At 39.9% G+C, this 17142-nt stretch overlaps 1 protein-coding gene across 4 annotated transcripts in view; it reads left to right on the top strand.

Moving 5' to 3' along the window:
- LOC139463750 (serine-rich adhesin for platelets-like) overlaps positions 1–17142 on the top strand; it is a 167603-nt gene that overhangs the window by 20644 nt on the left and 129817 nt on the right. The window contains exon 1 of one of the 4 annotated variants that reach the window (XM_071245019.1): positions 8008–8070. The exons of 1 other annotated variant lie outside the window; for it this stretch is intronic. Coding sequence is in view for 2 of the 3 variants with exons in the window: in XM_071245017.1 (XP_071101118.1) it covers positions 15648–15694 (47 nt within the window). In the remaining variant the exon portion in view is untranslated. Of the gene's footprint in view, positions 1–8007; positions 8071–8544; positions 8626–15607; positions 15695–17142 lie in introns of those variants that run through there. 2 more of the 4 variants (XM_071245018.1, XM_071245017.1) reach the window with 2 other exon arrangements.

Here is a 17142-nt window from a genome sequence, read left to right as displayed (position 1 = left end):
GCCCCGCTCTAATAAGCGCCCACGGCAACATTTGCTAATATATTGGCTAGTGAACAATCCCAATTAGCACCCCTTCCAATTGATCAATGTACGCAAGACCTATTTATTCAAGTATAATACGCCCTTGTGTGTTATATGCACCCTTAATTATGGGCAATTAAATTCCGGAAAAATATATCTGTCGTACATAAACATTTCAGACTGTCAGCATAAACCACGAAATTTATCTTTCAACTCTGTTTTTTTCTCCAAAATAATATTCTAATAAGAGCCCCCTATTCCTAATTTTGAGAGCGCCCTTGGTGCTTATTACGTTGAATACGGTATATAACAAATAAAAATCCATGTGTTGGAATTTTTTTAAATAGCATATTCTTGCTAAAGACAACTCTATCACTACATGTATATACTTTTGACTGGGATTCACTGGATGGTGTTTACTGCATGGCCGTACATCAGTAAACCGACCATCTCCTGTTGGACACTCCTTATGTTGACAGTGGTTGTGAGTAGGATGACATTGTGATTGCACAATCATTACCTGGCTTACAGAAACTGTATTGTGATCTGCATCCCGACTGGCGGCGGAGACACACCCGCTCACCTTATGTTAGCATGTTGCAAATTCATGTGCACCTGTAGGAAATATGCAAAACAAAGATAATTCCATATGATCATGACTGAGCCTGAAATGTTTCAGCTTTCCATAGAAAAATAGGATGTCTTGTTTAAGTTAGGAGGAAATCTACATCAAACATAAAAAGAAACATTCACACGTACCTTTCTGACCCTAGACCTCCTACGCTACTCAGCAAGGGATCCCTACATCCAAACCATCAGCTAATATTCACAGCATCTGTCTGAGTTTCGGCTTATATGAGGTCTTCCTTTTAATATAGCATAGGATGCAAGTTGTGTTGCTGTAATCATGGTAATTGGATACAAATGTTGGACCTGCTCCTCAATGGGAACATGCAGGGACATGGCTGCTATTTGCTTCCTTGTACATCTCTAAGTATCTCCTTCCCCCCCCCCCCCCCATAAATAAGTACAGTCTGCTTTTGTTTCTATAGGACATGATTGTCATGCTGAAAAATGGTACCTGGTGCTTGCAACATAAGGTTACATCACGATAACGCTGTTGTTAAGTTGCCCTGTACATGAACACTGATCTACCCATCTCTTCTTTGAAGAAACCACATGTGAAAACCACAATGTGTAATCAACTGGTCATCAACATAATCAGAACAGCAAGGCATGTGTTCCTTTTTTTCCTTCATGTGTTTACTCAAATTGTCAGTTGCCCCTTAAGATGCCAACACATTTTGTCCAAAATATGTTGCCGGTGATTTAAACTAGATATTAACCTCACTACAGGCACACTGTAATAATCAACTGTTATTAGCTTATGATGGGAAGGTTAACAGATTTTGATGAGTTTGGGAGATAAAATACTATGCAAAATATATGGAAGAGAATATGTGGATGTCAACTTCTTTATTATGAGGAACGCAACGTTTCGGAGTATATGCTTACTCCTTCATCAGGTGTTCCTCATAATAAAGAAGTTGACATCCATATATTCTCTTCTTTATGTGTATCACATGTAAATGCTGTTCAAAGACCTAATGCAAAATATATATTTACTTTAATACCATACATTGGGTCATGTTATTTTTGTTTATATTACTAATTTTGGATGGCAATTATCCCAGATATTCATCATTGCTTCTTTGGGGTAAGTGTCTCTGCTTCCACCAATATGGCAATTGAACTTCTTCATGATGTTTGAGACTTCATGTCTGACATCCTTTCTACACCATTGCTGATTGGTTGACATTGGTTGCACAAAAACCTGACCAGTGTTGAATTATGATTGAAATATGACAGAACTGAATATATTTGATCTCTTGGGTGGGATATCCCATCACATCCAACACTTGGTTGACCTTATAAGGTCAAGGCCACTATAGGGCACATTATGGAACATAGTTCAAATTGCATGAGATTTCAGTTTTGATAATGAAAAATCAAAGATGAACCGTGAATAATGTAATCAAATCTGTGATATGACATGGCTGTATCAAATGTCAAGCTCACATGGAAAGTCATTCACTCATGAAATGGCTCACATTGATTCAAGGGTTCTTATTAAAACTGTTACTGCAAAAGCTGATTTGAACCCCTATTGTAACTGACTTGTGGACTCTCTTGGGTTTCTCCACAATCAGGTCCATTTCTGCACCTCTCATGAGGTGTATTTTCATCAGATGCCCATCAGTAATGTTGAAGTGAGATCAGTGATGCCAGACTCCTACCTGGTGAAGTACAGAGCCCTGGGCTAGATTGTCTCCACGCAGCTATGTGAGGTCTACATACACCATGTGGGGTGTAGGAGATGCTAGGCTACTGCTGGCAACTAACTGCTACACTGGTAATCTAGGTGTTGCTTCATAAGGTATCTGCTTCTAATTAACCAAAAGGATTGTTCATCTATCAGCTCATCATCAGTGTTCGTTGGAATGTATCACTTTTCAAGACATACATTTGTCCTCTGCCCATACTTTAGTTTATGTTAAGTCTATATGACAATCATATCCTTCCTTTAAGAAGTTCATTTGCTTCCAAAATTGAAAGTTCACCTTTGCACAAAATTGAATGTGTTTTTGTGTCTCTTTTTGTATGTAAACTGTACTTTGGTTCATCTACAAAAAGAGATTCACAAACTTGACTTGACGTGGTTATATGCTATATTTTTATCCTGTTCAGCATAAACTACTTATAAACACAATTGGGTCTGCGTTTACATTCTATCACCACTGTAGGTTTGACATCCAACTGAGTATTGAAGACAGAGGAGGTCTAGTGTGTGGCCTCTTTGATGGTTCCACTCAATAAGGAATCAGTTATGAGACTATGTCAACATTCTGTCTTGGCATGGTGTCTTGGCATGGGGTCTTGGCTTGGTATCTTGGCATGGGGTCTTGGCATGGTGTCTTGCATGGGGTCTGGGCATGGTGTCTTGCATGGGGTCTTGGCATGGTGTATTGCATGGGGTCTTGGCATGGGGTCTTGGCATGGTGTCTTGGCATGGGGACTTGGCATGGTGTCTTGGCATGGGGTCTTGGCATGGTGTCTTGGCATGGGGTCTTGGCATGGGGTCTTGGCATGGGGACTTGGCATAGTGTCTTGGCATGGTGTCTTGGCATGGTTTCTTGGCATGGGGTCTTGGCATGGGGTCTTGGCTGACTGCTACAGTTACACAAGTCCAGAAACTTAAGAATCTGATTGCAAGATGTTTGACTTACCCTTCTCACAGGCCTGCTCAGTGTGACTGGGTCATGTGATCAATTAATCACCATGCATTGTAGAAGAACTTTATTCACTATGTTATTTACCAGGTTTGAGTTGGTGTGTTAGTGTGTTCTTCACTTAATGTAAGCGACAGGTAAGGCAAGGGTCATTTGTGATTGGCAATGTCACTATCATTATGTCGGGTGCAACATCATCTGACCAAAGCCTCCCCATTGCATAGCTAACAGGAATCTGGTATTCTGAATCATCTTGACTTATTGCAACTCTTGTTATGGAGAATGTCCAAATGCTGTAAGCATGGCCTACCTACTTCCCTCACTTGCTACAGATCCATCATGCATGGGCCAAATTGGAGTGAAGAAGGTAACTAAGACCCGCCAGCAGATCTGTGGAATTGGTGCATTATTCCTTGTGGCTGAGTGGTCCAAGCAATTTTTCAAAGCCCCTGAACTGAATGTGTTTGGACCCTGTGACAGTTTGAAACTTGTTTTTCCAGTGCATCTGATTTTTCATGATTTTGCCAAGTTGATTAAATTGGTTACCCTTTTTTATATATGATCTACAATGATATAGAAAATGTGTATTTGTTTAATTTATTTTGACACAAATGATAACCAGATTCAACCACAATGACTTGTACATATGCCCAGACATGGTCACATCTGCTACCCTTGCACTGGATGTCTGGACACTTGTCAATAGAGTTCATGTTCTATATGTTCTCCATTTGAGATGTATTGGATAATTTGTTGTGGGAAAATAGGATATTACAAAGAACAATATATATGGTTATGGATTTCAAATTGTGCTTTATTGACTAGCGAGGCAGATGGCCATCAACATGACAAACATGATGCTGACATACTGCTAGTCACTAGTTTAGTTTATATGAGAGCCAGACTACTGTAATATTTGGTGTAGAACGCAAATCGATGTTGCAAGGCAAAATAGATGCAGCCAAATACATTCACAGTTCTGGGCTATATAGGAGGGAGGGGCGGTTGGGTAGCTTAGTGCTCAAAGCATTCGCTCGTCACGCCGAAGACCTGGGTTCGATTCCCTACATGGGTACAATGTGTGAAGCCCATTTCTGGATTCCCCCACCCTGATATTGCTGGAATATTGCTAAAAGTCATGTAAAACTCACTCACTCACTCACTCACTCACTCACTATGTAGGAAGGGGTTGTAAAGGTGGCTAATTTGATATGATGCAGGGCTTGATTTAAGGAGTAGGTTACTATTTAATGTCGCATCGGCATTATTTCAGCCATATAGCAACTCAATTTAAGGAACTTGATTTAACCCGCACCTGGTGCATGTTGACATGAAAACCTAGATGCACCAAAACCATCCAGTGTGCACCCTGGTCCCATCAATTTATCAAAGTTGAAACAAAGATGCATAAACTGGTCTAAACTGTGCCATTGGTTTATATATCAATGACATATTGCTGTAAAATGTAAGAGGAACATATGTACATAATCTTGCAGTACCCATTTTGATATCGTCAAGAAAACAGGACAAATTAGACATAACTCAGGGATTAGTGATGTAGTATTTACGTAAAGCTTAGAGAGTTCAAAGATCGATATTGTGTTGAAAAGTAAGGGTTAAAATGTTTTTACATGCCTTTGGTGCATATAGACGTAAATATTAGGCTGCACCAGGGATCCGGAAATATTTTTTGCCAACAGACATTTGCATTTTGGTCTCGGTCTCCCCTTATCAAAGGTGCTGGATGTATGAACAAAAAGAATAAACTCAAGTGTCACTTTGATAACATATCAAGTGTTCCCTCGCTATTGCGCCCTTCAATACCTCATACGGTTATAGCTCACGGTAACAATGTAACTGGAAGTACAGTCAACAAATTCAAACTGAAATACGCAATCCCATTATTAAACTATCTTGTTATATAATCGTGTTCATTGTATACCTGGCCTTATGTTTGTAAGATATTTTATCAATTTTATTCAAAATTACATTCAATATTGTTTCCAATAATTTTGGAGAAATCGTGAGTGAACAACTCACCGTTATTTACAGCAACCAGAGACAGATTACGGCTATTGATGCCTTGAAACAATCTATGTTGCCAGAATGGATACATATATCATAAATGCCATACTTTGACTCATTAAAAGTCATATTTGTGGCAATGTGAATATTATATGTCAACATTACATTTTCGCAATCGAAATACATGTAGCGCGGGAAGTCCCTACGGTGACAGGTCAAATTGGTCCATACGTAAAAATATCCTGCAATAGCAATCGACTGTACCAAAGTGTTACATTTATGGTTCTTATAATTATAACTGTATATAGTAAAAGCCGCAACTAAAATAACACAATTTGGGAACATATTCTTCCTGATAAAATAATAATTTCATCAAAATTCTTTGAAGTTGCGTCATTGGGTAACTTTTGACTGAATCACCAGTAGATTATTCTGAGAACATGTGCACAGCTAATTTCTGTTTCCGGCTTAGTTTACGAGAAAATACACATGGTAATCCTCATCTCTGAATATAAAACTATGTCTTTGAGAGCAGGAAATACAATTTAAATGGTAAATCATCATGTCTAAGTTTTATATCAAATTTCATATTTTTATCAACCAAGTTTGTTATACTTGTTCGTTCACCTGAATTCGCTGAAGGGAAAGATCTACAACGTGTTTTATAGTGTACGACACTCGATAGATACATAGATCAAATATGTAGAATTTCAACCTATCAGGATGTAGGTCAGTGTGCCTGTGGTGTTTGATGTTGACCGAATTTTAAAATGTCCGGTTTGCACTTTTTCAAATCGGACATTTTGCAGTCACAATCGGTCAAGACCAGAGCACAGTGTTGCACCTTTCATAGATATGTTGCACTGGCAAGTTAAATCGAGCCCTGTGATAGGGTTATGTCCCTTAACCTTGTTAGGATCTGCAGATCATGGGTTTCAAATGATGTAGCATACAACCATCAAGTGACCTGGATGAATGGGGGACACCACTCTTAAATAAATCCAAAGCATTTAATTTTACAACTAGTTATCATGTAGATGAGAGTAAGATGGGGCCACTGGAGAACAGATGTCACAGTTGTCAGGGTTACCAGTAGTGTGTCCTCCAACCATGTAGATAGGAGTCCCGGTTGTCAGGAATCATGGTTGTCAGGGTTACAAAGGGTGTGTCCTCCAAGCATGTAGATTGGAGTCGCGGTTGTCAGGAGTCATGGTTGTCAGGGTTACCAGTAGTGTGTCCTCCAATCATGTAGATGGGAGTCACAGTTGTCAGGAGTCATGGTTGTCAGGGTTACCAGTAGTGTGTCCTCCAACCATGTAGATGGGAGTCACAGTTGTCAGGAGTCATGGTTGTCAGGGTTACCAGTAGTGTGTCCTCCAACCATAAAGATGGGAGTCACAGTTGTCAGGAGTCATGGTTGTCAGGGTTACCAGTAGTGTGTCCTCCAACCATATAGATGGGAGTCACAGTTGTCAGGAGTCATGGTTGTCAGGGTTACCAGTAGTGTGTCCTCCAACCATGTAGATGGGAGTCACAGTTGTCAGGAGTCATGGTTGTCAGGGTTACCAGTAGTGTGTCCTCCAACCATGTAGATTGGAGTCGCAGTTGTCAGGAGTCATGGTTGTCAGGGTTACCAGTAGTGTGTCCTCCAACCATATAGATGGGAGTCACAGTTGTCAGGAGTCATGGTTGTCAGGGTTACCCGTAGTGTGTCCTCCAACCATGTAGATGGGAGTCGCGGTTGTCAGGAGTCATGGTTGTCAGGGTTACCAGTAGTGTGTCCTCCAACCATGTAGATGGGAGTCACAGTTGTCAGGGGGGGCATGTTTCTAGGTTTGTCAACACCATACCGGTGCTTGTGGGTTTCACCGAAGTGGTAAACGTCTTAGACCTGCATCACTTCGGGCTTTCCTCCCACATTAAGCTGGCACGCCGTGATATAACTGGAATACTGTTAAAAGCGGCGTTAAACCCAACTCAGTCACTCACTCACCCACAGTTGTCAGGAGTCATGGTTGTCAGGGTTTCAATTGGTGTGTCCTCCAACCATGTAGATGGGAGTCACAGTTGTCAGGAATCATGGTTGTCAGGGTTACAAGTAGTGTGTCCTCCAATCATGTAGATGGGAGTCACAGTTGTCAGGAGTCATGGTTGTCAGGGTTACCAGTAGTGTGTCCTCCAACCATGTAGATGGGAGTCACAGTTGTCAGGAGTCATGGTTGTCAGGGTTACCAGTAGTGTGTCCTCCAACCATAAAGATGGGAGTCACAGTTGTCAGGAGTCATGGTTGTCAGGGTTACCAGTAGTGTGTCCTCCAACCATGTAGATGGGAGTCGCGGTTGTCAGGAGTCATGGTTGTCAGGGTTACCATGTAGTGTCAGGAGTCATGGTTACCAGTAGTGTGTCCTCCAACCAAGTAGATGGGAGTCACAGTTGTCAGGGTTACCAGTGGTGTGTCCTCCAACCATGTAGATGGGAGTCACAGTTGTCAGGAGTCATGGTTGTCAGGGTTACAAGTGGTGTGTCTGCCAACCATGTAGATGGGAGTCACAGTTGTCAGGGTTACCAGTGGTAACCCCTACCCCCTACCATATAGTCAAGTGCAGCCACTAGACAACAGATATCACAGTTGTCCAGAGCTTAGCAATCATTTGTGTCACACTAGAAAATGATTTTTTGCAGCATTGCAACACCATCTAATATACTGCTGTACAGACATGGGATAGGTAGACAGGTCTGTATGTAGTTTTGCTGATCAGAAGAGTATCGTTAGAACTGTTTCTGTGCCATATGATGTCAAGCATTTATTTGTGGCAGTGCTGGCACCATGACAAGCTACAAAAGAAATGAATCCGGCCTCAAAGAGCTTTGTCTCTAAGTACCACATCTCCACAGCCACTTGATAGATTCCATACCAACCAGCCTCACTATAGGGCTTATGCTACAACAAAAACATCAGTAATAACATGTACCAAATATCAGCCTGGCATTAACAGGTATCAATTGCCATTGAGACAGATATTTGTAGGTATTTCCTGACCATGTCTGAACAAACTGCCCTAGTGCTGGAGTGTTCTGGAGTGGTGGTGTTATAGTGAGGTACTTGGTGTGTTGATGCACAAGTATCACACAACTGGGGATATAGATTTGCTGTGAGGAGCAAGTGGTACATTTCAATATACGAAGTACAGTCAGTGTTGATGCAGATACATTTGTTCCTGTTGTTCATTGCACCCTGTCTACACACATATATCTGTGAAATGGATCTGGGCATATTTGACTGTGTCAGGTAGGTACGTCCCTGCATGTGTCTGTGTGTTCCAGGTGTTTCTGTGTGTACATATGTGGCATGCTGAAGACGGACATGGACCTGCTGGCACCGTCTGTATTCCGAATGTTTGGCCTTGAATATACCCAAACTGAGACATGGTCACACAGGATGTGACCATCAGCAGACAGAAGCTGTTCTCTTGGTGGAGACAACTAGTCTAAATTTCACTCTTTCGGTACATGGATAAGACTGATGTGTGTTGATATGGTCCTCAATTTGTCATGACACTTGGAAGGAATTATGTCAGGTTTTGTTTGTTCTCAAAGTACCAAAGTATGTAAGAAGGGGTGACATGTAAAATAGTATGAAAATTATTTAATTGTAAAATTCTTATTTCGATCAGTTTGTACAAGAGGTCACATTTTGCCACCTCTATATTAATTAACGCAAATCTATTCAGTCTTTTAATAATGGTTAGGCTTAGATTGCAACAAATGTCATATAGTAATATAATAAACTTTAAGTTTCCTGAGAATATGCAATTCTTAAAGCATTTCCTTTGAGGTGATGGTTGATGTCAAAACCTTTAGTAATAGTTGCTCATAGCTGTCAACATCACTGTCAAACATCCTTGTCAGGCTAAGGCAGCAGAGAAGCCTGACCTTAGACATTGTCTGTGTATGACCTCATGATCCAACACTGCCCTCCTCTGACCTTGTATGTGTTAGGTAATGTCAGGTGGTAGCAAGATGTCAGGGTCGTGCCTGACACTGGTCTCCGTGTGAAGACAGGTAGAGGCAGGTAGTGCTAGAGGTCACTGTGACATTGCACATCCCTAGGGGACGTGAGGAGAGTGGTGGTGAGTGGGCAGTAGGTATCCAGGCTGTAAAATATGACCTCCTTCAGATTCATGAACTCCATTGATGGAAGTTCATTCACTGTAATGTGGATATTAACACCATGTTAGCCTCATTCATGAGAATATGTCAACCATATTCACCTGTAGATGTATGTCAAGCACATTCACCTGTAGAAGTATGTCAACCATATTCATCTTTAGAAGCATGTCTACCATATTCCCCCAGAGAAGTATGTCAACCATATCCGCCTGTAGAATAATGTCAAGCACATTCAATTGTAGAGGTATGTCAACCATATTCACCTGTAGAAGTATGTCAACCATATTCATCTTTAGAAGTATGTCAACCCTATTCATCTTTAGAAGCATGTCTACCATATTCACCCAGAGAAGTATGTCAACCATATCCGCCTGTAGAATAATGTCAAGCACATTCACCTGTAGAGGTATGTCAACCATATTCACCTGTGGAAGTATGTCAACCATATTCACCGGTAGAAGTATGTCAACCATATTCATCTTTAGAAGTATGTCAACCATATTCATCTTTAGAAGCATGTCAACCATATTCATCTTTAGAAGCATGTCTACCATATCCGACTGTAGAATAATGTGAAGCACATTCAGCTGTAGAAGTATGTCAAGCATATTCACCTGTAGAAGTATGTCAACCATATTTGCCTGTAGAAGTATGTTAACCATATACATCTGTAGAGGTATGTCAACCACATTCACCTTTACAATCATGTCAACCATATTCACCTGTAGAATAATGTCAGCCATATTCACCTGTAGAATAATGTCAGCCATATTCACCTGTAGAATAATGTCAGCCATATTCAGCCGTAGAGGTATGTCAGCCATATTCACCCAGAGAAGTATGTCAACCATATTCACCTGTAGAATTGTTACCCATATTCACTTGTAGAAGTATGTCAACAAAATTCACCTGAAGAAGTTGGCCAGCCATATTCATCCAGAGAAGTATGTCAACCATATTCATCTGTAGATTTATTTGAACTCACTTGTGAATTATGTCAACCATATCCCCTGTAGAATACTGTCAACCAAATTCACCTGCAGAATACTGTCAACAATATTCACCTGAAGAAGTTAGCCAGCCATATTCATCCAGAGAATTATGTCAACCATATTCATCTGTAGAATACTGTCAACCATATTCATCTGTAGATGATTGTCAAGCATATTCACATGCAGAATTTAACAAACCGTATATTTACCAGAAGAATTATGTCAACCATGTTCACATGTAGGATTATGTCAGCGATATCCATTTGCAGAATTATGCAAAACATATTCCCATGTAGAATCCTGTACATTTGTTGTGGATGTATTCTCCAAAACTGTTTGGGATGTTTGGAAATAGCAGATGATGACAGATCTACAAAGAAGTAGGTATCAAGTGATGGTAATGGATGGATAAGAAGAAGGAGGGACAAACATGACGAACAACAGAACACTTTTGCAATGTATTGTAAGGGTGCAAACAAACAAGAAACACAACAGGGATGTGCAGTAAAAAAAATGTGGTCATGCAATAATTGGTCATGCCACCATGATTGGTCAAACTTTTGTTTATATGGAATGGCATGATCTGAATCAATCTCCCAGTGACAACTTGAGGGAGTCTTGTCCACTCCTCTTGCAGCACCTTGGCCAACATAGTGGATGGCATTTTGCATCAGCCTACACGTCCCCCAATTATCACCCAGACATGCTGTGTAGGAGGTGTGGACTCATGGCTGGCCATTGCATTCTGGTGATGTGTTGCTGGACTAATGAGTCTATGCATCGTCCAATCACGTAATGAAATCAACATCCGGTTTGTAAACTGCTGTGCAGATTTCGGTCGATTGCAGAATTTGCAAGGCATGTGTACCATCAACTTAGCATCAACAGATACTTTACAAATCTTTTCATGTTTTTAATCAATGTGCTCACATAATTTGATGCACTTTTTGAAGTAAGACCCGTTTTGTTACAATATAGATCTTGATTATTGATCAGATGTTTTGACTTGGTAACGTCATTTTGTTTGAAGCAAGTGATATCAGAGGTGGAATCTGATTGGTCAGTAGGTGGGACACAGAAGGGACATAACTTGTAATAGCCACTGGTGGCCTAGTTCGGCAAGGGTGGAAACTGGACTTTTATAATTGCGTGGATCGATGCTCATGATGTCAATCACTTGATTGTCTGGTCCAGACTCGATTATTTTACAGACGGCCATCATATCGGTGGAATATTGCTGAGTGTGGTGGTAAACAACAAACAAACAAATTTTGGTACAACTGATATCCATTGCCGCATATTTCTTACGTATCGAACAATCAGTCAATTTCCTTGTGCTCGCGATCATGAAAACTTCATGTTGACATACATTGGTCAAACTACAACAATTATGACTTATAATGAGTCAAAGTATGTCCTTTATGATACATGTATCTATACTCTGTCAACTAAAGTTCATTTCACAGGCGTCAATAGCGGTAATCTGACCATGGTTGTTGTAAATAACAGTGAGTTGTGCTATCTACCAAACAATTCACACACTTCACTTCATGTAGCTGAGGCAATAGGGTAGCCAAATGGTTAAAGCGTTCTCTCATCATGCCGAAGGCCCCGGTTCGATTCCCCACATGGGTACAATGTTTAAAGCCCTATTCTGATGTCCTCCGCCGTGATATTGCTGGAATATTTCTGAAAGCGGTGTAAAACCATACCCACCCACTCACTCACTCATGTAGCTGAACCCTCTTCATCTAAAGTATATATGTAGCTGAACCCTCTTCATCTGAAGTATATATGTAGCTGAACCCTCTTCATCTGAAATATATATGTAGCTGAACCCTCTTCATCTGAAGTATATATGTAGCTGAACCCTCTTCATCTGAAGTATATATGTAGCTTAACCCTCTTCATCTGAAGTATATATGTAGCTGAACCCTCTTCATCTGAAGTATATATATGTAGCTGAACCCTCTTCATCTGAAGTATATATGTAGCTGAACCCTCTCCATCTGAAGTATATATGTAGCTGAACCCTCTTCATCTGAAGTATATATGTAGCTGAACCTCTTCATCTATAGTATATATGTAGCTGAACCCTCTTCATCTGAAGTATTTTATGTAGCTGAACCCTTGTTCATCTGAAGTATATATGTAGCTGAACCCTCTTCATCTGAAGTATATATGTAGCTGAACCCTCTTCATCTGAAGTATATATGTAGCTGAACCCTCTCCATCTGAAGTATATATGTAGCTTAACCCTCTTCATCTGAAGTATATAAGTAGCTGAACCCTCTTCATCTACAGTATATATGTAGCTGAACCCTCTTCATCTGAAGTATATATGTAGCTGAACCCTCTTCATCTATAGTATATATGTAGCTGAACCCTCTTCATCTGAAGTATATATGTAGCTGAACCCCCTTCATCTGAAGTATATATGTAGCTGAACCCTCTTCATCTGAAGTATATATGTAGCTGAACCCTCTTCATCTATAGTATATATGTAGCTTAACCCTCTTCATCTGAAGTATTTTATGTAGCTGAACCCTCTTCATCTGAAGTATATATGTAGCTGAACCCTCTTCATCTGAAGTATATATGTAGCTGAACCCTCTTCATCTGAAGTATATATGTAGCTAAACCTTCTTTATCTGAAGTATATATGTAGCTGAACCCTCTTCATCTGAAGTATATATGTAGCTGAACCCTCTTCATCTATAGTATATATGTAGCTTAACCCCCTTCATCTGAAGTATTTTATGTAGCTGAACCCTCTTCATCTAAAGTATATATGTAGCTGAACCCTCTTCATCTGAAGTATATATGTAGCTGAACCCTCTTCATCTATAGTATATATGTAGCTGAACCCTCTTCATCTGAAGTATATATGTAGCTGAACCTTCTTTATCTGAAGTATATATGTAGCTGAACCCTCTTCATCTGAAGTATATATGTAGCTGAACCCTCTTCATCTGAAGTATATATGTAGCTGAACCCTCTTCATCTGAAGTATATATGTAGCTAAACCTTCTTTATCTGAAGTATATATGTAGCTGAACCTTCTTTATCTGAAGTATATATGTAGCTGAACCCTCTTCATCTATAGTATATATGTAGCTGAACCCTCTTCATCTGAAGTATATATGTAGCTGAACCCTCTTCACCTGAATTATATATGTAGCTGAACCCTCTTCATCTGAAGTATATATGTAGCTGAACCCTCTTCATCTATAGTATATATGTAGCTGAACCCTCTTCACCTGAAGTATATATGTAGCTGAACCCTCTTCACCTGAAGTATATATGTAGCTGAACCCTCTTCATCTGAAGTATATATGTAGCTGAACCCTCTTCATCTGAAGTATATATGTAGCTGAACCCTCTTCATCTGAAGTATATATGTAGCTGAACCCTCCTCATCTATAGTATATATGTAGCTGAACCCTCTTCATCTGAAGTATATATGTAGCTGAACCCTCTTCATCTGAAGTATATAAGTAGCTGAACCCTCTTCATCTGAAGTATATATGTAGCTGAACCCTCTTCATCTGAAGTATATATGTAGCTGAACCCTCTTCATCTGAAGTATATATGTAGCTGAACCCTCTTCATCTATAGTATATATGTAGCTGAACCCTCTTCATCTGAAGTATATATGTAGCTGAACCCTCTTCATCTAAAGTATATATGTAGTTGAACCCTCTTCATCTATAGTATATATGTAGCTGAACCCTCTTCATCTATGGTATATATGTAGCTGAACCCTCTTCATCTGAAGTATATATGTAGCTGAACCCTCTTCATCTGAAGTATATATGTAGCTGAACCCTCTTCATCTGAAATATATATGTAGCTGAACCCTCTTCATCTGAAGTATATATGTAGCTGAACCCTCTTCATCTGAAGTATATATGTAGCTGAACCCTCTTCATCTATAGTATATATGTAGCTTAACCCTCTTCATCTATAGTATATATGTAGCTGAACCCTCTCCATCTGAAGTATATACGAAGCCTCCCATGGACTCAATAGACTCCATACAATCCAGTGATTGACTTCATGAGCATCAATCTTCGTAATTAGGGTACGATGACATACATCAACCAAGTCAGTGAACCGGACCCCCTGATCCCTTTAGACGCCTCTTTCGACAAGCGTAGTCGCCTCTTGCAGTAAGCATAGGTTGCTTAGGACCTATTCTTAACCGTATCTTAACGGGTGCGTCATTTTGAACAAGATATGGCGATGCTTCATGAGTTAATGAGTACAGGACAAAGTAAGGATGGGAACACATTTGATCCATGAAGCCTCCCATGCTTCATTTTCACTGCACTTGATTTTTCAATAGGGAAGCTGTTTCAACATTCCCATGGTCTTTAGTTCATAATGATGCCAATAGCATGCATACTTTTAATTCTGGCCGTCGCTACTTACATTTCTTTGTTCCTAATTATCCTCAACTTGAGTTGAAAGGATGTTATGGACATATACAGAACATTTTCTGAGAATGTAGAATTCTGACATCTCGGTTCCAGATGATCAATCCCTGCTTGATAACAGATACTGGCTATAAACTGTCCTCCCTCTCCCTAGTCTGCTTGTGATGTGTTTTCAGTACTTGTTTCCTGTATAGGGTGTAGCTCAAGCATGTTTCCCCCATGCTACAGCTGTCATCACAGTGGGAGATCTACCATTCCACAGCATTTATGAATTGTGTTTCTGCCATAATATAATGAGTGGAACATTTATTTTTCCATGGTTAGGGAAGCAACTCCTCAGAACCTCCCCAACTCTACACACACACTACCACTGTGGCCTGCTGCTATTTTGAGGTGTTTGTTTACAAGTCCTCTGTGAGACAGAAAACTAACTGCTGGTGATGCATCTGGGTGACCCAGGGATGAGGAGTGGATCACATCATACTGTATTATCATAACATTTCCAGTGTACACCAGAGACAAGCTGTCTACAGATGAAACGTGGCCTCTCAAATATGTGTAATGTGTGAAAGATGCTGCTGGGATAGAGAGGCTACAGCTCTCAGCAGGGACCCCTGTGTGCCCATCTGCTAGGAGTCTGCAGCAGACACACTTCTGTAATACAATGCCAGGAATTAGGCCAGTGCCATTGTTTAACAGGTTGCTGTTGCATGTCACATGACCAATCACGTGACTTGACACAGAATACAGGAATCAGGTAAGAAATGCTGTGTAGCAGTTTTCTCAGTTGAATACTGATGATGATGATCATCATCATCATCATCATCATCATCATTATTATTATTATTGGATAAATCTGGATGGAAACCTTCATGACAGGAAAGTTAAGTCCAAATGTGTACTTGACCATCAGGCCAAATGTGACCCAATAAATGTTTGTAGACTTGTATGAGTGAAACTTGAAGGTGCATCATATGTAGGATGGCAGACTAGATGAGGGTGGAGGACAGTGGATGCTAGATAAATTGTCATCTCACTGATGGTGCAATAATGTGAGTAAGTCTAAACTGTTTTCTCACTGATGGTGCAATAATTTAAGTAAATCTTAACTGTTATCTCACTGATGGTGCAATAATGTGAGTAAGTCTAATCTGTTATCTCACTGACGGTGCAACAGCGTAAGTAAATCTAAACAGTTATCTCACTGAAGGTGCATAAATGTGAGTAAATGTTAACTGTTATCTCACTGAAAGTGCAATAATGTGAGTAAATGTTAACTGTTATCTCACTGATCGTGCATTAATGTGAGTAAATCTAAACAGTTATCTCACTGATGGAGCATTAATGTGAGTAAATCTAAACTGGTATCTCACTGATGGAGCATTCATGTTAGTAAATCTAAACTGATATCTTACTGATGGTGCATTAATGTGAGTAAATGTTAACTGTTATCTCACTGATGGTGCATTAATGTGAGTAAGTCTAAACTGTTATCTCACTGATGGTGCAATAATTTAAGTAAATCTAAACAGTTATCTCACTGATGGTGCAAAAATGTGAGTAAGTCTAAACTGTTATCACACTGATGGTGCAATAATGTGAGTAAGTCTAAACTGTTTTCTCACTGGTGGTGCAATAATTTAAGTAAATCTAAACAGTTATCTCACTGATGGTGCAAAAATGTGATTAAGTCTAAACTGTTATCACACTGATGGTGCAATAATGTGAGTAAGTCTAATCTGTTATCTCACTGATGGTGCAACAACGTAAGTAAATCTAAACAGTTATCTCACTGGTGGTGCATTAATGTGAGAAAGTCTGAACTGTTATCTCACTGATCGTGCAATAATGTGAGTAAATCTAAACTGTTATCTCACTGATGGAGCATTTATGTTAGTAAGTCTAAACTGATATCTTACTGATGGTGCAATAATGTGAGTAAATCTAAACTGTTATCTCACTGATGGTGCATTAATGTAAGTACATCAAAACTGTTATCTTACAATTGGTGTTTTGAATGAGGGCAGTCGGATAGCCTGGTGGTTAAAGCGTTCGCTTGTCACGCCAAAGACCCGGGTTCGATTCCCGTCATGGGTACAATGTGTGAGGCCTATTTCTGGTGTCCCCCGCGTAAAACCAAACTCACTCACTCACTGAATTTTAAGTGATGTGGTGCATTGGTGTCAGTATACTGTGAAACATCAA

The sequence above is a fragment of the Haliotis cracherodii genome, unplaced genomic scaffold (genome assembly GCF_022045235.1).
Source record: "Haliotis cracherodii isolate W230 unplaced genomic scaffold, xgHalCrac1.p SCAF_16, whole genome shotgun sequence".
Classification (NCBI taxonomy): Eukaryota; Metazoa; Mollusca; class Gastropoda; order Lepetellida; family Haliotidae; genus Haliotis; species Haliotis cracherodii.
This window is presented reverse-complemented; position numbering and strand designations above follow the sequence as displayed.